Consider the following 22905-nt stretch of genomic DNA (forward strand, 5'->3'; position numbering starts at 1 on the left):
GATCATGCATAATGTGCTTCAAAAGTGGGTTTTTACCAATTCTGTTGATCAATTGCACCTCCTTCATATCCCTTCTTTTTTCTGCTGTGTTTACATCTGATGTGACTCAATGACAAGCAGTGTCTGGGACTGTGAAACAGGCCTGTCATGTTGATTTATGGGCGCATCAAACCACAACTTGTCCAAACTGAAGCTCGCAGTTCATTAATTAGAGAGTTGTGACTTTGAAGTCAGCTTTCAGACTGTGGTTTTTAACATTTGGCTTAATTTATATGCTCTTGAATGTGGATCTCTAAGGAAAAAACTGAAATTCCCTTCTTGTCTTTGAACTTCTTTTGACCGCACAATAATCATTTCTTTGTCCAGAGTGATGCCTGCAATCCCAGAGTCATTAACGCGCATTGAACTGCCACTGATGAGTAAGCCCCACTGAATTAGAAAAACAGCCAGCAAAACAAAGCTGAGAGCCTTCTGCACAGTGATATCTCACAATTACATGCCTTCCCTCCCTGTGCCATTTCCATTTTAATTACTGTTAGTCCTTTAGATTTACATTTTAGACACTTTTTAATCTGTTCCCTTTTTATTATAGCAGCACCCGGGAGCAGGCCACTGTACTTAAGGGTTGTGTCAGCATTTTCATTAGAGCACCTCCTCCCCTTCACCCCAAAACTGGCCCTGCTCTGCAGGGGTTTCCATCCAGGCTGCTCAACAGGACTCCAGGGTGAAAACTTGGCAGGGCCTGGATAAAGTACCCGATTTATGTTGAGGGAGGAGCCGGCACAGGGAGACTGTCTGGGCCATTCCCGGTGTGGAAAAGGAGGCTGCCCGCCATCCGCACTCACGTGAGGGGCAGGGCTGGGGACAGTCGCTGAGCGAGGCTCCTTCCAAACTAACGAGAAAGTGGCCTCCTGCTCAGGGCTGGGCGAGGAAGCCGTTCAAGTGGACTGGGAGCTGTTTTTCAAAACTACAAATTGTGGCTTTCCAAGGAGGACACTCAAATGAAAAGCGTTCCAGTCCACGGTAAAAAACGTGAGGAGGTAAGTGACATCGGGTAGGTCTGAGACAAGGAGGAAGATGGCATGACAATGCCCAGAAGCACACAGATGCTCCCCCCCGCCCCCCGAAGGACTGGTCTTCGCTGACATGGAACCGCACAGGACGTGAGAGGCGGACACCCTCCCTGGGAAGGCCTTACCGCTTCCGGAGCTAACGCTGTCACCTAACGGGCTGGTGGGGCCTGGCGCCAGAAACTGTGTGCTCTTACAAAGTGCTGGGCCCGCGGAAGCCTTCGTGACACCCCGCTTTTTGTTAGGGACACACAAATCATCCAAGCTCAGAGGAGTCTTCCCCGTAAGCCGCACCATCTCACACCTGCCCTATTACCATACGTGTATACCTTGCGAGAAAAAAATGAACAGAGGGTAGGAGCATCTACTCTTAGGCGGACTTTTCTGTTTGTGCAACCTCACAGGAGAGGACTCTTCCAAAAGGAAGGGCCATCCCCACGCACCCAAGCCGTGGGAGCTGCAGAAAATCTCAAGAGTGTGGCCAAGCGCACCCGTGCGGGACGCAGGTGTACCTCGGCCTGCCCTTCCGCCCGCCTGCAGGAGGAGCCCTGGAAGCTCTGGCCCGCCATCACGCTCCCTGGGGCCCACAAACGGTGGACCTGCAGCGGGGAGATCAAATAGGTGGCAGCCAGCACACGGAACCCAGAAAAATCTCAGAGAGAACAGGGCGATCACTCTTGATCTGAGAGCTGCGAACCCAGAGCTCAGCTGTGCGATCATTTAAGAGACGAATGACGGTTGAATAGCCGCTAGATAGTCCTCTGGGATCTGTGGATCTGTGGTTTGAAAGTGAAATACGTATTGTTGGTACCTCTTTAGGCTGTTTTCCAGCATGTTGTTGTTGTAAAAGTTGAAGCTGCAACTGTTCCTGTTGTTTTTTATAAAACTCTTGAAGCTGCTGCTACAAAGGAAAGAGAGGACGGTAAGTAACAGGGGGAGCGCCAACCCACTGTCCCTTTTCGGTGCCACACACAACTGCGGTTCGAAAAATAGCATCCTTTTATCTGTAGTGGCCTGACCTTTAGTTTGAAACTCGACAATAAATTTCAGCGCGCCCTGACTATTCTTGGCATTATTGTTTGAAAAGTAATCTCCAAAATGAACTGATGAAAAACACACCATTTTCTACACAAACTAATTAACATAAGGCAAGGGATGACCTTTGATTGGCCAACAAAGCCCTGGTGCCCTTGCTGAGAGAGTCCGGTGAACCTCTACTGCGAAAAGCTCGCCTGCTTTCTGAAGGGTGGGGCTGGGCAGGGTGGCGGGGTGCTCAGCGCCGGCATGGACAGCGTGGGCAGCTCGCTCTGCCTCCGGTCCCCACCGCCTCACCCCAGCAACTTCTGTCACTCTAGTTCTGAATCGCATCTCTTTGGTTCAGGGGTCCGGGAAGTCTGAACGTGAGGTCCGTGTGGCACCATGGCAGCCAGAAGTTCCTTTCCACATCAGCATACATGAAAGAAGGAAAGTGAACTCTGCACCTTAAAAGTAACCAACTCTGGAACGTCTCTTGATGTTTAAAAGGCAAATTCTGTGAGCCTCTGAGTTGAAATGGGGACTTCAAGAGCTGTCACATTTAAACCTGCTCCTAACGTGCTCCCCATTTTGCTTTGATTCACACCATTTAGAAGGCTCTGGGCTTACCAAATAAAAAGAGTGTAAAGCTACATAAGCCTAAAAGATCTCATTTCTACCAAGTCCAAATACAGCCCTAATCTCAGTCCACCGGGTCCTCTCCAGGCCCAAACCCTAGTCGCTTTGGCAGGGTCCCTCCCCTTCCTGGGATGCAAAGGACATGGATCATTCAGGGGCCTGCTCTGTGTCCTGGCCCAGCCACCCCGCTCTGCTTTTTCTTCAATGGGCAAAGGAGCTGATCAGGCGCAGGGAATGGTGAACGGAGTCCCCGGCCCTGGGGGGAGGAGGAGGACGGTTACCTGTTGGAGCATGAGGGCCTGCTGTTGCTGGAGGAGGACCTGGAGCTGCTGAGGGCTCAGCACTTGTTGCTGGAGGATCTGCTGCATTTGCTGGGGAGTGATAACTTGAGGTGTCATCATAGCCACTGACACGGGAACCTAGAACGTTAATGAAGGATAAATAGGAAGCCAGGACATCGCATGCACACAGCACTCAGCCTTCCGGGGTCAGCGGCAGACCGTCATGAGCCTGCTTCGAGAACTGACCAACTTCCCACGCACGGTGTCTTTATCCAGAGGGGATGCGGCAACGAATCCTATTTCATCTCTTACGGAGTTTATGTGAAATAAAGAAAAAAGAGGACCTCGCAGCACTGACAGGTGCGCAGACAGTCTTGCAGGCAGACAAGGAGTAAAGACTTAACAAATGCTATCTGGAGTTGGGGGAGAACGCTCTCGATTTCTCACGAAGCACGAGTCTTCGGTGGCAATTAGCTCTAGGAAGTTTAATGCAAACTTGGAACTGTGTTTTAGGGAACAAGGCAAATGGGAACCAGTACCTTCTCGGCAGGAGTTACTCCGATCCACTTCCTCTGTGGACAGTGATTTTTAAGGACAATCAATGAATGCTCAGCCTTGTGGGTGACCGAACCCTGGGCGCACCTCATGAACTTCAACGCAGACCTTTCCTAAGATGCCTTTTACCCTTCCTTATTCACCCAGCACACAGATGTCTCCATTCTTTCATATTACGTGTGATACCATTAAAAGCTGCTTTCCATGACATTTCAGTGACAAACAGCTACAGTGATGAACTTGATAGCATTTCATATTTGCAACTGTTAACACGTTTCTGCACGGGCATCTCTGCAAGGAACCTGCACACTGTATCTGAAAGGATGATGTCTTGTTCAGATAAAACACTGACATTAAAATGACAGGCTGTCTTGGCCAAGGTTACACAAATTGTATTCAAGCGGATACCTAATGACAATGCTATGAATTCTGCAAGCTTTCTAGAATGTAATTTAGCTATTCAAAATAATCACTGCACTTGTGTTTAATTTGCAGACTACATGAGAACCATTTTGTCAGTCCCCGTAATACAAGAAGACTATTTCATGAAAAATCACCCCCCCAAATAAAAAGATAAGGAAAGGAAAAAAAAAAACAATGAAAGAAAAGACAAAACCTTTATGTCTTCTAACAGTAATATTTAAGCATCTTACTTTTCTTTGGTTTCTAATCAAACATGTGACAGCAAGAAGCTAGAAGCAGTAAAGGATATACTTTGTTAAAAAGGATCTCCTGTCATCTCATGTATTACAATAAAAGGTAATAACATGTTTTGCACTTTGCCTGTGTGCCACTTAAAAAAAAAAATCTGGCAGACAATAGCTGATCAGAAGATAAAAGAATTAAAAAATCTTTCAGGGGAGCAGTAAGCAAAAGGGAGAAATGCAGTATTAATTTTATGTAACATAATGTCTTAATATGCAGTTTATCTTGACTTTTTCACATGATTTGTCCTGTCATTTGCATAGCGAGCTCTCATTCCTAATTTCACAGTCATTATGCACTGATGTCCCGATTTCTCAGCATCACTAATTTTGATGAACTAAAAATGGTTCCTGAAGGTCAGATTCATGTACAGTGAACACCCTCCACTGTTGTTGTGGGCATGTTTTCTGTGGGGGGATGTTTATGTGCAAGTTTCGCATTGTTTGGAAAACACCGGGTAGAACATTTGAAAAATTTCATTAACCTAACTCTGGAAGGTCATCAACGAATTCTTCCTATTGCAGTGGCCTTTTAAGTGTAGATGTAGATACACTGTAATTTAAAACAGATGGGCATGTCTGAATATTTTTATATGCAAAAAGGGACAGATGTATATGAATGGATAAATTATCCTTTTAAAAAGATACTTCGCAGCACGAAATATCACCAATGATTAGAACAGTGAACTTGCATTCAATCTAGGGCAAACACAAGAAGGCATTATCAAAACATCTAACCATTTATAAATTAATTCCAATTAGTCTACTTTGTCTTCACACACAAGAAACTTTTTGAATTTTTCAAAACGTATTGGGTGCCAATCACTATCTTTGGAGCTGCTAAAGCCAACATATCACAATAGAAGTTTACTTTTCCTTGAGAGTTGCATCATCATACAGGGAGGTTTGATTAAGCAAACAAAAGAACCATGTTTAAGGTTTCTTTTTTCCTCTGCGTTTCTTGGATGACGTACAATATAAATATTCTTGAGCCAAATTTCTGATGGTGATGAACAGGAAAACAGACAGGAATAGGGTGGTGTAAGATCTAAACTGGTGATGAACACGAAATTAACAGTGTTATAACAGAAGTCATCATAGAAATAATCTCTTGGTCATAGTTTTTAAAAAGAACTATGGAAAGTCTATGAAAGGGGACCAAGAGAACTTGGGAGGGGGGGATGGAAATGCCATCTATCTTGACTGGGGTGGTAGTCCCACAGGTGGACACAACAGCCCAAATTCCTCCAACTGTTCACTTAAACCGAGTGCATCTTCTTGTATGTAAATTATACTTGAATAAAATCGATTTGAAAAGTTAAAAAAAGGACTGGCATATACAGATAATTTTGAAACCCTTGCATATGGCCAACAGATAAATGTGCTTTTCTCAGGGTTATTTCTTCAATGTTTGCAGTCATGTTACTGAACAGTAACATGAACTTGAGTCTCCTCTTCTTTTTCCCTTTGGACATTCTGATGGAGGTGCTGATGAGTAATAAAATGCTACAGCAGCAGGCGCAGCCAAAGGAGGGAGAGAGGCAAGAAGCCTGAGTAATCCTCCTGCCTGGTATAGGGTCTCTGAATAACCAGAGTGGACTCTTATATGCTGATGGCCTCACCTTTGCTTTTACTATCTGAAATCACATTTTCACACCGGTTCGCTTGTGAGCCTCCAAAATGGGCCTAAGCTTAATTTATAAATGTGATAAAACTGAGATTTCCTCAGTTTCTGCTCCAATGTGTCTTGAAAATAGGTTATGGAAGGTTTTAACAAACATATCCAAATGGACCAGAAACCACTATGGTACAAAAGGGGGGAAAAAAAGAAACTGAGCGCAGTTTAAGGTTTTAAATAGTTAAGAAATAGAGCCTACATATCCATTCTCTTAACTCCCAACGTCCAACTTTTTCATGTAGCTAGTCCCTACTAATACTAGGAATCAAAGGGCAGGCAGTACCAGCGCGAGGCTATTATAGTCCACACTTTATTGCCCATTACTACTGAGGTCATTAGCGGCAAGAGTGATTGTACCGGTCTTAACCTATTGATCACTGTAACTACTATCATTTAATCCTGTGTTGAATGTCTGGAAAGCGGCTAAAGGCACACAAGAGAGAGTGCTTTAGCATTGAGAAATATGGCCAAAGCTTAGAAATTACACTGTGATTCATAAAATCTAGCCAGTGGTTTAAATCAATAGTATTTAAAACAGTCATGTGAGTTTTTAACTACAGCGCTCTACTATTTATGGGCCCCTCTTTGAGAGTATTCAGTCAAAACTAAACTTTATTTTTTTCCAGATTCTCTGCCATCTACCTAACCCTCCTTGAGATAAAAAAACAATAAATTCTGATTTTTTTTTTGTGCTACGGGGCTCATGCCTTAACTGGCAGTTTCAACTAATTCTTGATTTCTTTCTCAAATGACAATTTAAAGATAGTGCAAAAAAAAATTATATCCCTGATGCTGCAACTACCTTAACTGTTTGAGAATATAGAAATGAGTATGTTTTATGAGTTAACAATGAATCATAGAAGGCAATTTATGAAGAACTAGAATGATTCTGTCTAGCTGCCTTCAGGGATCAGAAATTCAAATTAAACTTCTGGCAGACATTTAAAGAATGCTAGCATACAAAACTGAATTTAAAAAAACACACACAGTTAACACTCTTTCGTTGAGTTTCAAGAGGAAATCGTGAATTAAAACACACACACACACACAGAGACACTGCATGATACGCTGTTGACTGATACCATTTGGGTGTGGCTGATCCCAGGTGCACAGGAACCCGCGGGAATGGCAGAAATTCAGCTGTGCTTGGCCCCTGGAACGCTGCTAGTATGGACCTGCTACTACCTTAATACCAGTAACTGGGAAAACGTTAGCACTACCAAGTGCTGGTAGAAGCCCAGACACTGCTGTGCCAATTCTGCCCGATACAGTTTTCTTTTACTTCACATTGACTTTCTATCATCTGAACGCCAGAAGACTATTAAAATAATACGCCTTATTAGTTCCCTTTATTCCCAAAGGGGAGAGGTAGGTGATGGGGTGGGGGAAAATATCTAAAAAGCAAACAAACAAATAAAAACGCCCATAGAAACAATACTCATTGCTAATCTAGGAGACAATTGGAGGAATTGGGTGGGAGGGGAGATGACACAAATAACACGCTATCATTTTTTTGCCCTTTCTCTTTACACTCACTCATATTAACTACAAGTAAATACTGCCCCGTGTACACACATGTACATTTTGTCACCAGCATCTTCTCATAGTTGCTAAGTGTACAAATAATAAAAATGAGAAGACAGAAAAATTTAAGTACCGCTTTATTTCCATTAATCTGGTTTAATAATTTAGAAACTATTTTTAATCTCTGTTATTCACCACGTGTATGTCCCAGGAAACCTGAGTCCTTTCCAGACTTCAGGCTGTGTATGGATGATAACTGGACCAGGTTAGGCAGTGTTAACTGGTTCATCAAATAACAAGAGCAAAACAAATTAAATTAGAAGGCTTCAGAATAGCAAAACCAAACCAAACAAAGTAGCTCCATTAAAAAAAAAAAGCAACAAAAATAAAAACAAAACAAAAAAGCCTATGCCAAATTTCCTATGACCTATGGAAGCTAGCCTGTGTAAAAAAAAAAAAAAAAAAAAAAAGTACCACTTCATAAATACCATTACCCCCTGTGAAAGACAGTTTTCATAATTAATAAGCCAATGGCTACAACTAATACATTGGAAAACAGAAAAGTTAGGAAGTGTCTGTCTATTCCCCAAGGTATCTAGAAAGAAAGAAAGAAAGAAAGAAAGAAAGAAAGAAAGAAAGAAAGAAAGAAAGAAAGAAAAAAAGAACCAAACAAACAAACCACATACACACAGATATCATGCAAGGTAGCTGTATCATGCAGGAAAGAAAATACATTTCTGACATAATATTTCAGTCTTCAGAAAATTAAAAAAAAAAAGCCTGCTATTCATGTGGAAAGTATAATTCTGTTTCATTATGGAATTCTGCTTTTTTGTATAACTCTTTTAGACTTCGCTATTTTGCCACAATACTGTACAAAGCATTAAGGCAGGTAATGGTTATTATATTAATGCAAAATCATCTAAGTAGTCAGTCATTAGCATAACTGTTCTCTCAGTAACAATACAACCACCTATTAAAATTTTAGAAAAAAAAAAGACCTCTTTAAAATGCAATTAGCATTTCATTTTTTATCATTTTGTTTATTACATTCTATCAAGAAAGGCTATCCTTCTTTCAGGAAGAATTGTATGGCCAAGACCTGCCTGCCAGTCAGGACTTATTTCAGGTTATCTTCCCTAATAAGCAATCTCTGGCAAAGCTCTCCGAGCTCTTCTTTTGTCTTTAAATTTTAAAAAGTGGCAGAAATTCATATTTGTTTACAGCAGAGGCATTAGTGGAACCTCAACTGCTCTCCTGTAACATTTCCCATGCATACAAGGTTACTCCACTAAGTGCCAGCATAATTGTTTTAGCTCTAATAAATATCAGCTTCATTTGCATAAAAATGTAAAGTTTACATAAATTAAATCGCTTCTCCCATTAGCGACTGTTAAATACAGGAAACAATGGAAGCTACACATGAAAATAATCATCCAATAAGCACTCATCTTTTCAACTTGGCAACTATTATTATTATTATTTAAATCAAGGGAAAATGCCTCTTCTTGCCTTCCTCAATCTTTCTCCTGTAGGAGGGATGGCGAACAGTGTGGTGTTCGTGGATCAAACCTGCTATGACATTTTGTATTAACAACAACAACAAAAATCATCTTTAAGTGCTGCAAACAGGAGGAGGGGAGAACTAGTCCAAGAAGGAACCCCAGGGAAGATTCTAGCCACAGTTCTTTAGCTCTTGAGAAGAAAAGGCAGAGGCCTTGGCTTAATAAGTCCTCTTAAAATGAAGCCTTATTCGAATAGAGTGAGAAGAGAGAGCAACTGTATCAGTGCTATTTGAGAGACACACGGTTGAGAATAAAGAAAAACAACTTGTAGACACAGTTGTGGATCGAGGGATACTGTTCAGTGAAGAAAAGTAAAATGTTTACCTTTTGTCCACCAAAGGATTTTCTAAGACCAAGAATTAAATCTGCAAATACGTATTTTTTTTTTCACATTATAAGATGGAGGGGGGAGGGCTGTCATTGCATGTAAACATGCAGGTAGGCCAAAATTAGCTCATTCCAAAGTTTTGTAAGGCCTCACTTGCTGTGCAATCACCCCTTTCTAGAATCACAACTTAAGCTTCTCAAATTGTACAGGTTCTCACAACACCTGCACCTTACACGTCATAGTTAAGCTAAGGGGTGCAAGTTAGATTCTAATGAGAAAATATCAGTTGCTTCTCTGACAATCTCACCATTCACTGATTTATTTCTAATGAAGACAAAGCCCAACCAAAGCTCCCTATACGTTAAAGGTCAAAATATGGTCAAAAATGCCTAGTAAAGTCCAGGCAAATGGGAAACCCGTGGGGACCCGCCTTAGAAAGTGGTATGACAATTAGAGTGATTGTACAAAAAAACCATCTTCAGGAAAAAGTGAAAGAAATTAAGCTGCCACAACTGTAACAGGTTAGATGAAAAAAATCAAAATTTAATGTATTCTCCCCTGTGTCATCTTGTTTTGTCAAGACATCAAATAGAATTGGGAAGTACGAAATAACAAGCCCTTGAGAAATCACAGCAGCCGACCTTTTTGATGTTGTTGGTTTACCTTGTTCTCAGTTATTTGAACAATGATGTTTCAGATTTAAGGGCAAGATACAGCTTAAAAATTAAAACATGATACCAAGGTATTCTTAAAAAGTGCACCATAACATTCAGCCTGCACCTTCATTGATTAGCTGCTTTTAACCAGATTTGAAAATGAGGTACTGTGCACGTGTTCAATATTCATTTTTCTCGTTCCAAATTAATTTCTCTTCAAACAAACTGCCAGGTTGGAAGAGGGACTCAGAGAAGATTATTCCTACCATCCAGAAGTGGAGGCCCAGTTTAGCTCTTTCCGGATAATTCAAGTCCCTATAGTGTGCAGAGGCTCATCGAACTAACAGGTACCTGAATCTCCTTTCTTTCTTTCTTTTTTTTTTTTTTTTTAATGAAAGAAAACAAAGCTGAATGCAGAATGCCATGTATGAGGAGGGGAAAAAAAAAAAAAGTATTTGCCCACTACGAAATGACTAAAACCAACGTCCAGAAATATCATGCTGCTTCCAAGAAAAGAAACCTTTCACCAAACAAAAACACATTTAGCTTAGGGAGTTAGGACTACCCCCAGATCCAGCCATGAAGGTATACATAAAACTGCACTCCTTCTTTGCCTCACAAGATCTACAGCTCATCGGTAACATAATTCCCAGCCTTCTATGAAATATTATGTACAAAGGTATATAAAATCAATATATCACAGATAGCTTTCTCAAAATTTTCTATGTAGACAGCTCCCCAAAACTGTAGTAGTTATAAATATCTGATTAAAAGACTCTAAAAGTAAATAACTCAGTATTTACAAGCACTAGAATTTCTAAAACCTGGACTAGTTAATAGCTACTTCATGGTTATTACTCCTGGCCAATGAATTCATAGTTTAACATGTAACATACACAGACACAATTTATGTATTTATTTATTCCAACCTTCTCTGGTCAACTGTTGCTGCCTTATCCCTTGCTTATAAATCAAAGAACTACCAGAAGTGGATTCTGACTGGCTCTGATATTTGACCAGTTACTAAGAGCCTAGTGTTAAGTTTCTCTTTAGTGATGTTCATCTACGACTAAACCACATAATAAAATAAATCCCTCCACCCCTCTTTTTTGCCAATTCAAATTTTACTCAAATTTTAGCTCAAACTGAGAAGCTGGTCACAATATTCTCTCCTGATTATCTCAGAAACATTGTAACTCAAACACACTTCTGCCACATTAGCCAAAATAAATCTGGAATTTCATTGCTTTTAATTAATCTGGATTTTAATTTCACTGTATCTTGCAATTGTGTGGAGGCTGGCTGAAAAGTTGCAGAACTGGTCAGTGTCATGAAAGAGTTTATCTTTCAAGTGACAGCTTCTGACAGTGTGCAAATACAAGGCAGCAATGGTGAGGGTTTTGTTTTTCAGGTACATTTAACTGCAAACAACAACAAAAAAATTCAAACCAACCATTCCTATCATAAGCTTTCTGATGATTTATGGTTTACCAACTGAGCAAGGTTACGCAACACTGCATGCCTTTAGATGCATTATTTCAGCTAGTTGAGATTTAATTAAGATCACAGACTCTAAAATCCCTGTCAAATGAAAATTCAGAGAAGACAATACACTATATATCCTCATGCAGAATGTTTCCATTCCATCCTCTGGAAAAATATGAGTTAATCCACGTTTCTATGGCTGCAGACAAAAGTTCACTAATTTTGTTTTCTTTTGACACTTAGGTTGTTTTCTATTATATGTCATGAGATCATTCCCTTCCAGGGAGGGAAGAAGGAAATCGAGAGTGAAACATGTTGCAGAAAATGCACTTGACATTATTATCCGACATTATCATAGCTTACCTATGATGTCATCACATTTTCATATAATCAAGCCCATGATCAGAAAAGTTTCATTTACTGAAATAAATTTATTTAAAAACACAACACAAATAGGAAGCCCACCTTTCTTCAATTACTCAGATTAAATAAGTGACACGTTAGGCTTCTCATTTCCTTAACTGACCAACTTTTTATCAGATGAACTGTACATATTAGTAGGAAAGAAAGTTCTTAGGGTAAAGAGGAGAATATAAAGCCCCTTGCTTTCTTTCTATGAGTAGTCTTTGTGGGTGGGTGGGGGAACCAAAAAACCCCACAAACCTCTAGGATATTTCTTCTTACGGATTGATACTGACCCATTTTCCTAAAGAAAAAAAATTATGATCATATGGTCCTTTATCTACTCCAATGTATTTTTATTTGCATCATCTTAATATTTAGTTGCTTATCTCATGCCTTAGAAATGACAGGTGCTTGCAGTCTCGCTCTTGACAGGCCACTACACAAATAACTGTCTTGCCTGAAAGGGCTAATGCAGTACTAATGAACAATAAATCAACTCTGATTATCAAGTGTCAGCCCAATCCGTTTTCAGTTCAACTCTATCAGATCCTAGAGTAAGTCAGCCACTGTCTCTGGGTAGGCAGTCTGTATTTTGGTTTCATTTTTACACACTTTTCACTGAAATGTGTCAGGCAGCTACAAAGAATCACATAAAATAGAAGTAGACATTTTTTCAATTTATGCGCAGGGTATTCAGAATGCACTTCTGTCTTCATTTGGTTTACTTAGTGGTAAGTCTTCACATTCAAGAAAGCTTTGCATTCTTTCAAACAACAATAACAGCAACACATCAAATCCTTAACTAGAATCTCAATGTGATCATGTTTGAGGTCTTTGACAACGACATGCTAGCTTGAACACTTTACCACATAACCACCTCTGATTGTACATACACATTCCTCTTCGAAAATCTATTACAAACAAACGAACAAAAAAGCAATACCGGGCCACTTATAAAATAAAAAACTTCACTTGATTTAAACTAAAAAAAAAAAAATGGCTCCTTTAACACTGACTTCCTAATGATAAAATAAATGTAACTTATTTTTTTTTCTTAAGCAGATTAGTCATTGATAGTATGATTCACATTTCCTGTTATCAGGCTTAATTTCCCCCCCAAATGTGTCACTTTCAGAATGTTGGAATCTATGGAAATTAGGTGATTTGCATTTTTAAATTGGCTTGATTAGAACATTTGGTCTGTGTGGACAAGAATATAAAATTATTGTATTTTCCTTATAACTGGTAGGCCTTGAAGGAGTTAATCCCAAGGAGGAAGAGTCTATATGTACTTTGCTCTAAAACTTTACCACCCACTTCCTAAAGGTCCCCTCCTTCCCATCACGACTCTTGGGGGGGAAAAAGTCTCCTTTCCACTGACCGTCTTTCAGGCAGTTTTGACAGTTGAATTAGTTACATTCGGAGCCAGGGAAGATTGGAGTACCCCGTGGCAATTCTTCAGTCGGCTGCACGTCCTAACCCAAACCCTGCTCCCTACTTAATTAACCGGCAAAGTAATGTAACAGACGCTGGAGACTCCCCAACCTGCCAGAGTGTCCCTTAGTTCGCCTGCCTCTTTTGGTGTGGGGCTTTATTCCTCCCCCTCCCCCCCTTTGCTGTGTGTGAACTCCTTGAATTTGAACAGCTAAGCTGAAAATAGCCTAGACAGATATAGAAACAAACTATCAGAAGCAAAGAAACATCCACACGGGTTACACTGAGATGGAAGGCTCCTTGTATATTTCACACGCTCTGAAAGTGACATAAATCACACCCCAGATACGTCCCCGAATGGAGTGATGGCGAGGGCTTTACCAAAGTGGCTGCGTGAAGGCCAGACCAGCAGAAATGAATCGCAAACGAAAAAGAGAGCGAGAGCGCGAGAGCAACACACAAGCAGGACTTCCTCCAACTCTCAAGTACACCCCACCCATGAACATTTAAAAAAAAGAGAGAGCGAGCGAGCGAGCAAGGGGGAAAACCTCTCTCTCCAGGACCCACAGGCCTGTAGCTCCTTCATCCCACCTCTTCACTCCCTCCCTCGCCTCCACTTCCAGAGCCCAACTCCCACCCAAGTTGGTAAACAGCGATTGTTGTTATTATTTTTTAAAAAGACTCAAGTTGGAAACCCTCTGGCGCTCCAGCCTTCCCCAGTGAGGCCCCAGGAAGCTGGCACCGCGGAGCCCGGGGAAGGAGAGCAGAACGGCAAAGATCAATCATAGGGACCAACCTGACACTCTCCATGTAGCCGCCAGGCGCGCGGAGCCGGCTCGGGGCGCCCGCGCGGGCCGGGCGTGGGGTCCGGCGGCCTCGGCGTGCAGGCGGACTGCACGCGCGCAGGGGCGCTCCGGCTCGCGGGCTGACAAGACGCGCCGCGCCGCGCCCACCCGCCCCGCCCTGCTCCACCAATCACAACCCGCCTCTAAACACCCCGCGCCGCGCCGCGCCGCGCCCCACACAATGGGCTCCGCGGCCCGCTCCCCGCGCCCGCGCGCCCCGGCCCCCTCCGCGCGGCAGGTGAAATCACGCTCTGGCGAAATCCTGCTTTTGTCTCTAGAGCAACTCCTCTTAATTGCTGTTAACCCTTTGACCTGCCTCTGGCTGACGTCTGGGAAGACGGGCACGGCGCGCATCTCTCCCGCCGGCCGGGGCTGCGGGTTTGGGGCTTTTGGTGGGGTTGCGTGTTTGTTTCGTCTTGGAAACTGACAAAGAGTTGTCCTAACCTTTCAGAGAAACCCGAGAGGCAAAGGAGGGGAACTGGTGCGCCCGGCGCACACTCGACTGCTCAGAGCAACTGTTCAGAATCGGAAGGGGATGCGGGGCTCCAAGGCAGCGCAGAGAAGCGCTTTCCTCGAAAACGGCCTCTGCAGAGAACTTTCGCTTCACGACGACGGTTTAACCAAGCCTTGGCCTCACCCCCCCCCCCCTCCCCGCAACCGCTCCCCACCTCCTTTCTTTCCAAGAGTCGGGCTCGCCAAAGTGTGCTTGTGCGCGCAGAGGGAAACTAACCCGACACGGGGTTGAAATAAATAACAACCAAACGTGCCTCGTCGCTGAACCGAGCTACTTCCCCTCTAGAACGACAGCTGCTCAAGAAGGCATCTGCCCCAAGTTCGCTAAGAAATAATTCTTTAAATTCCTTTCTTATTTATACAACAAGAGCAACAACAAAAGCTACTCTCAATAAGCACTTGAAGATGACCTCTATCAGAAATAGTCACTGCTCTTTAATGCTATTTAAAGCCGAGTTTGGTGTTAAAAAAAAAAAAAAAGAAGTCACCAATATGCTAAATTTTGTTGGCTCAACTGGCAAGATTTGAATGCCAGGTTAATCCAATCCTTTTCGGCAGCTACTTATCTTTAAATTTAGGGAAAAACTTCTTGGCCTATACTTAAAAAACAAACAACAAAACTCCAACGTTTTTGTTATTTTTCTCAAAATATTCCAGGAAAAGAAGTGACCTCAGCGATTACCTATTTTCCCTCAATTAAAAAACAAACAAACAAACAAAAAGACCACAAATCCTAACCCAGCAATACCAGGAGTTTTACTTGAATGTGTTTTTCTCTTTGAGGTGTTTAATGCAAGTTACTACAAACCAGAAAGCATATTGATAATATTTCCAATCAAGCAAATGCCTGAATCTCAATAAGGTCAGCGGGGGAGCAGACAATTCCCCCATTAATCTGGCTGCAAAAGAGACAAAAGCTTCAGTTGACTGTCAACTTATGATCAGATGTTAAATGGGTGCATGGCAGGTCGCTCTCCACCCTAAAGTGTTTTTGTGTCAGACAACAAATTTATTAATGGCATTTTTCAGGTCACAAAAATGTGACCCCACCCTCTCATGAATATTCAATAGAGGACGGAGGGCGTTCTTTTTTGGGGAGAGGGGCCTTAAATCTGCCAGAATGTACCATGAATCAGAAGAGTTCTGACTCTTAAAAAGACAAGGCACTCTTCCGGGAGGGGCTGCCCGGGGCCCCAAAGACAGGAAATAAAAATATAGGAAGTTGTCTCCAACCAATGCACAGTGAGAAAGTGGAAATGGTCATTTCAAAATACACGTGATTGTTTTCAAAGGTATTCAAATTAATTTGGGATTTCATGTCTGTGAACAAAATGGGGTGCAACTTCGAATAGGCAATTCAAGGTTTTCAAAGACAAGTTCTTCGTGAGGCACCCATAAAACTCATGCATGCTTTCACAAGTCGGACTAACTCCTTTGCAGGTCAGTGTTTATCAGCTAAGTCTCCAGGAGCGTCAGAACAAATAACAAACAAACAAACAAGCAAACAACAAACATTACAGACGCTTATGAGCCAGCCTGTGGAGACTGCCTTACACAAAATAATTAGAGAGTGGCGCAACGCGCTGGTTACACAAGCACTAAATTGCACAGCGGTGGCTGTAAGCACCATGGGACCAGAGAGAAGGGGGAGATCAGTGTGAGCAGGAGAGGTCTGGGAAGGCCCCTTGGGGAGGTGGTGTTTAAAGGACTGATGGTTTGGATGGGGGGGGGTGTGACAGTTTGGAGAGGGAAGTCATTTAGCAAGCTAACTCAGAGGCCACCTGAAGCCCTTCCCGCCCTCTCTCCAAACATGACATGGTGACTCACACAGTACTTCTAGGCAAGGAAATGTAGCATCAGTGATAAGCCTGGATAAGCTGTATATATATGCCCAGGCCATTCTGATGAATTCTGGACTCTTTCAGGATCCCTTTCCCGGCGGTCCTGTCGACCTGTGCTGTTTCTGCGATCCAGTGAGCACTAAAACCTTTCACTGCTGGAGTACAATATAAAATGTTAAAACCTGTGGTTAAAACTTAGAAGACTCAGTTAATGTCAATGATTCGTCACCGAGAGTGCCAGGTCACTTTGGAGAGGCTGGGTCAGAAAGCAACTCCTCCGGTTCAGAACAGCAGCAGCGGGATCGTGGGAGCTTTAGAAAGGGTTACTTAGCCACAGGTCTCAGTTCATTGTCCTGACTTGAACAAAATTGTAATTCCCACTTTACAGAGGAGAAAACTGAGGTTCAGAAAGCCAACCGTAATTTTTTTTTCTTTCCCCTCTAAGAATCAAACATACCTAGCACCACAGGCCACAAGGGAAGCAGACACTGAATAGTTTCAGAAAAAGAATGGCCATGATAACTTAAAATGAATACCTGGGGTGGGGGGGGGGAGGCTAATGTTTAAGGAAGAGTGAAGGAAATGCTAAATACCGTACTTAAAAATATTTTTGATGCCCACATCCTAACACCCACAACAGATACAGCCCTTGTTCAAACACCACATATTAAGAAACCTGTCAGTTGCTAAATGAGTCCATTGTGCAGCTGGCTGTGTACTTAAGAATAGATTACTATGATCCCACACCAAACTCTAACCACCAAATAACACACCTGGGACTAAAATCATGTATTATACTTGGTTCTGCTGAGCCTTAGCCTTGAACACAGAAGAAAGTGAACGGTTTTACTGCCCATTCAGAGCTGTGAATGGAGAGAAGATGTATTAAATGAAGAGTCAGAAGGAGCATGTGCTGTCAGGACGTTAGTCCCACATGCTGATGAATGGCGTGGCAGGGAAGGAGACACAGGCATGGTGCCTGGCCCACGTGGTCCTCAGCTCCAACTGAGGTCCTGCCTTGCCAGAAGCTGCTTGGAAATAACCAGGGAATGGATACATGAATGGACACTGGCTCATATATTTCCAGCAACACTGAGAGTGGGAGACCTACTCAGAGAAAGTCAGTTATGGTCCCATGTTCTCATAGGTAACTACTGCAATTTCTGTTGCCAGAAAGTTCATCTGCCAGAGTGAGTGAAATAAAAATTGATGAACAATTTGATGGGTTGAAAAATCAACTGCGTAACAATTGCCCATCTTTTTCCAAACAACACTGGCATTAACACTTGCTCTCCCTTTTTCAATTAATTTAGGGGAGTGCCCAAAACATGTATTTCGAAATGAAGGAACTTAAAGAGATGTGACCGAGTGACTGTTGTTAGAGAGAAAATGGTGAATCGGCAGGAACACAAACTTTCATCCCTCACCGTGGTAACAGGCTTGATGACCTGCCCAGGGAAGTGAGTCTCTCCAGAGGGAGCCCTGCTTTAGTCTTTCTGAAGTCTCCAAAGACCGCCAACCAGCTGCCAATTACAGGTACGAAATTGTAACACCACTGCCCGGATTCTGAGATTTGGGCACTTGTCTCCAAGGAACCACAGTTCCTTCTTGATTTAAGTGCTTTTACTTAAAAATATAAATTAATACATCATCCATCTACAGGGAGCTGAGGCAGGCAGCTCCGTGTCGATACTGTTTATGTCGCTCTTCTATGCTGACCATACAGTTAATTATGTTGTTTTTGGTCTGTGCCTGCGTGGCCAAAGGAAAGGACTGTGAGTTCCTACTAACCGGAGTTTAAATTTCTCTTTCCGACACCTCCACATTGTCATCAGCATCTTCATGTAATGCAACATTTTATAATGCCAGTGCTCCTGGGTAATTTCGATATGCACAGTGACATGTCAACATTCAGGGGACTTAAGAACATGATGGGGAAATAAACTATGGAAAACGCTTGCCCCCCAACCCCTCCTCGCTCTAAATGTAAAGACACTCAGAAAACAAAATCATATGTAGTCACCAGTAAACAAAATCTTATGCAGAAAGAAAAATGGCCACATCCTGCCCTACATCTGCATCTGATGGACTGTAACAAATTATTTTCTCTCATTTACGATAAAACTGTAATCCCTTGTTTTCATATAATGTAAAATGTATTAGTGGACGGCTTCTGCCATAAGGTGAGAACAGATTACAACGAAGTGTGCAAAGTTCTCAAAAAGGTACATGTTTGGGGGCAGGAGAGCATTTCCCAAAGAGCTTTGTCCTTCAGGTATCAGGAAGATCGCATCATTCCCACCATCAAGTGGGAGTCCGTATTTCCTCTCCAAAGAGTCACAGCGTTTCTGGCCCACCCCCATGCAAACCCTCCGTTTTAAGCGTAACAAGAACTGGGTCAGCGAACGGGAAAGAATAGATGGCTTTTGGGGGATGAAATGACATTTGAATATTTTTTTAACGTTTAATTATGTAGAAATCGCTGAATATCTGATAAAGGCAACTGGCCACCTTTATTTAGTAAAGTCAGCTTTTCCAGAGGACCTGGGCTGTGCAGCAGGCCTGGAAAGAGGCAGAGGGAGCGTGTTGCATCTTGCCCTGTGAACAATGCTCACAGGTCTCCCTCCCATTGCAACGCCACCCTCCTGTGACCCTAGGCTGACACACCCTCCTATCAAAACCTTCTTTACGCCTGCCCTCTGCTGGTAAGCCTGCCAGGATTAGGAAATTTTGACTACCTCAATGTATTCAAAAGACAACTTTTAAAAGCTGGAGAGAGAAAGGACATGTAATGAACTGTTAACTGGAATATATAAATTAAGACACTTAAAAAACGGGGGGGGGGGGCAGCGCTGGTGAAATATGGCACTTTTAATGTAAAAATGCACATTCGTCTATTCTATTGCCGGCCGGATCACAGCCCAGAAGTGCCAAACTCTACATTTTAGCTTGCCTAAGAGAACAACCTGTATTACTGTCGGGCATCTTGCCTTCTCTTTTGCTCACTCTCCAGGGAGAGCATGTCGGCGCATTTTCAATAAAACACCTTCTTAGCAGTAAAGGGCCACTGTTCCCAATTCAGTGGTCCCTAAGGTTTCATGATACAGTATATTTAGCTGACTCGCAGCTCAAGTTTTCCTCTGGCATTCATAAGATCCACATAAAGGAGAGGGGGGAAAGCCAAAGAAGAGCTTCCGCCTATCCTTTGTTTAAATAAGCAAACAGTTAACTTTGAGACTGATTAACTGGCATGACTTACACAAAACAACGGGACGCGCTCCCATGCCCTCTCCCCACTCCAGGGGACCCTCTGCACGTGCGGGCCAGACGAGCCTGTAGGACGGCTCCGGGCGTTAGGGGTAAATTTCCGCAGCTCTGTGCAGGGGTTTAACGGTGCGGCTCCTGTCAGTGTCAATGGAAAGCACGAGGCCTTACAAATCCCTGCATACCATTTCAAAAATATATCTCCAAGACGGGAAAATGAAGCTTAGCAGTTGCACCCTCAAAAGCATTCAGGAAGCAGCACTCTTGACAGCGCTTTAGATGCCGAGTAAATGCTCTTATAAAGGACACCCAATCCAGCCGACAATAAATCTTACGCCGGGGAAGCCCGCGCGGGGCTGTGGAATCCCCTCCAAAGATAATTGCCTTCCACACTGTGTGGCATAGAAACTGCAACACGGAAAACATTTTCCGGAGCCCTAGAGCTCTCCGTGGATTCTCCTTCCCTAACAGGCACTGATGTTACACACACACACACCCCTATCTTTCCGAGAGACCCTATACAAATCCAAAGGTTTGTCTTCTTTTCTAGAGAAAAGTGATGAGGCTGGTTCGTGGGAGCAGGGGGTCCCCCGGGGAGGCTGGGAAGAGGGGCTATGTGTAAACACGCTGGAGCAGAATCTGAAGCATGCATCAAGGTACGCGCGATTGTCCGTCTCCACTTCCCGCTCGTTGGAGGCTCATGCAGTTTCCAAACGGTTCCGAGTATTGGGACTTACCCAACAGGCCCAGAAGGAGGTAGGCAGATTTTTTTTCTACTCCTAAATGCCCTCAAGCAGTATGTGTAACCCTGAGATGATGCAGGGGCACTGGGATCTGAGATAGGGTTCTGTTAACGACTTTGTCATGAATTCACAGTGCGATTGTGCGCAAGTCACTTCACCTGTCCGAGCCTACACACCTCACCTACACAAAGAGGAAAACCTATGAGATACTCTCCGCGGCTTCTTGAACAGTAACAGTAACAACTATCGTTATTGATTGCTTGTTCTGTATCAGGTACACATTTTACACTTGCTGAGGACTAAGCTTTAGGTATTTTATGGCTTAAAATTAAGGTCATCTATAAAACACATATAAAACTAGTTTAAAAATATAAATAGGATTTTAGAGTTCAGGAATCCCGGACACTACCATGTCTATGGTAAATCAGGGAACGAAGAAAAGGAAAAAAAAAAATGTCTGGCAAACAACTCAAAAGCCCGAATTCTGAACGCCTGGAGGTCATAAACCCTGTGAGACCCCATGAAGGAAGTATTATTGTACCCACTTCACAGATGAAGAACCAGAGGCTCTGAGAGTTGCAACGACTTAACCAACGTCTCACAGCCAGTACGGGGAGAGGTGGGAGTTGCATAGCTCTCAAGCCCGGCTTTTGCCCCATCTGCCAAGCTGCAGACGGGGCTGGGGACTGAACTAAACCTGGAAGAACAAAGAGGCTGCTTCACTTTTACTCCCTTGGAAAACAAATGTGCCCAAGGGTCACTGATTGGTCAGCATGAATGGAACCTGAAATAATAAAGGTAAAATTCTGATATCCTCCTTTGCTTCTTACATGAGTCCAGAGGGACAAGCCTGGCAGACCACATCCAGGTGAAAATGCCCCTAATCTGGTAGGATGAGGGACCAGGGGCTCATGCACTCGCCTAACTTCTCCTTCAGTGAAGAGCTTCCACTGCTGAGATGAGAGATGAGACACTCACACACAGACTTTCCCCTCATCTCCTTCAAACACATTAGTGGGCACTAAGCAGTAGCCCGGGACCCTGGCTTGGATGATGCCCGAGCTCTCCTGGCATCTCAGATGTAAAGATAAAACACCCTGGTACTAGGGCTTATTTTGTGCCTGATTATAAAAGGCAGCTCGACAGTTTAGTCTGGTCGCTCTGGAGAAAGTCTGCCGTGGGTTCTGATCCCGACTGCACCATTGCCTGAGTATGCTTTTGGTAAATTACCAGTCTCCGTGCGCCTCGGTTTCCTCCTCCATAAAACAAACAAACAAACAAACAAACAAACACAACCTAATTGTAGTTCTTCTCCCAGAGGGCTGTAACAAGGACTAAATGACATAGGATGGGTCAGCGCCCTGCAAACTGTGAGCATGCTACTGTTTCCCCTTATCATCATTATTGTGGCTATATACCGCATTTCCTTCAATTTCTCCTTCTGCTACAATGAAGTACCCAAAGGCAGAATATTTCTTTACTATCTCAGACTCATTTTTCTGGGAGGGTGCACAGATTCTAACTCCAGAATTTAAGCAGGGACTCTTACATCCAATTAATCTTAACAATGGAAGAAGATATTTGCTGGGCACTGTTTTTTTCAACCCGGGTAACAAGGTCCTGGACCAAGAATCTTCCCCAGCAGGCAAAATGGCAGCCCCGCATCAACCTCCAGGTTATTGGGTATGCCACATCCACCAGCCAGTTCATCACCTGGATGTGGGAAGGGGGCTGGTGGTTTTTAAATGAGTTCTTAAGGACCCACTAGAATAATCTAAGGAGGGGTCTGCCCTGAGTGCTAAGAACATGGAGGGTTGGCCAACAGGACACCTAATTCATGGAACCCTCACCCTATGATTTTACAATATTTTGCTACTATTGTCTCTGGGAAGGAAAGCCTTTGCATTCCACGCTCCAGAGATAACTCAGCTTGCTCTCAATTATAATGACCTAGAAGCTGATTTTAAGATTCTTTTCAAAGTTGCCAACATTTACACTATCCAAAGCAAGGAGTGGAACCCTGTTAGAGCTCCCAGAGCACAAGGCATACCACCAGCCATCATTTCACCATTCGCTGAATTTGAAAAAAGATACATGGGCAGGGAACAAAGAAGAGGGGCTCCTTCCTGGGCACAGGGGTAAGGGGACTTTTAAATTAAGACAAAGACTGGGCTGAATATTTAATAAGGATAAAGCTCTGTCCTGGGTAGTAGGGCAGGCAGTATGGGAAAGGCATTTTCAGCTACTGGGAACAGTATGTGCAACCCTTCGCGAGGGACAGAACATGAGCCATCACACTAGAGACCTGTGAAGTCCTTACAGGGGCTGGGGCAGTTATAATTCCTGCCGTAACTCCTTTCC

General features: G+C 43.2%; 1 protein-coding gene across 19 annotated transcripts in view; it reads right to left on the reverse strand.

The window, feature by feature from the left end:
* Nucleotides 1-22905, reverse strand: part of FOXP1 (forkhead box P1) — a 571962-nt gene that overhangs the window by 89455 nt on the left and 459602 nt on the right. For 11 of the 19 annotated variants that reach the window (XM_026501233.4, XM_026501229.4, XM_057311876.1 and 8 more), the window contains 2 exons: nucleotides 3005-3142; nucleotides 1882-1971 (listed from right to left, as the gene is read on the reverse strand). In XM_026501233.4, the coding sequence (XP_026357018.1) occupies nucleotides 1882-1971; nucleotides 3005-3142 (228 nt within the window). The remainder of the gene's footprint in view (nucleotides 1-1881; nucleotides 1972-3004; nucleotides 3143-22905) is intronic. The other 8 variants (XM_026501232.4, XM_057311879.1, XM_057311877.1 and 5 more) reach the window with 1 other exon arrangement.

Source organism: Ursus arctos, unplaced genomic scaffold (genome assembly GCF_023065955.2).
Source record: "Ursus arctos isolate Adak ecotype North America unplaced genomic scaffold, UrsArc2.0 scaffold_14, whole genome shotgun sequence".
NCBI classification, from domain to species: Eukaryota; Metazoa; Chordata; class Mammalia; order Carnivora; family Ursidae; genus Ursus; species Ursus arctos.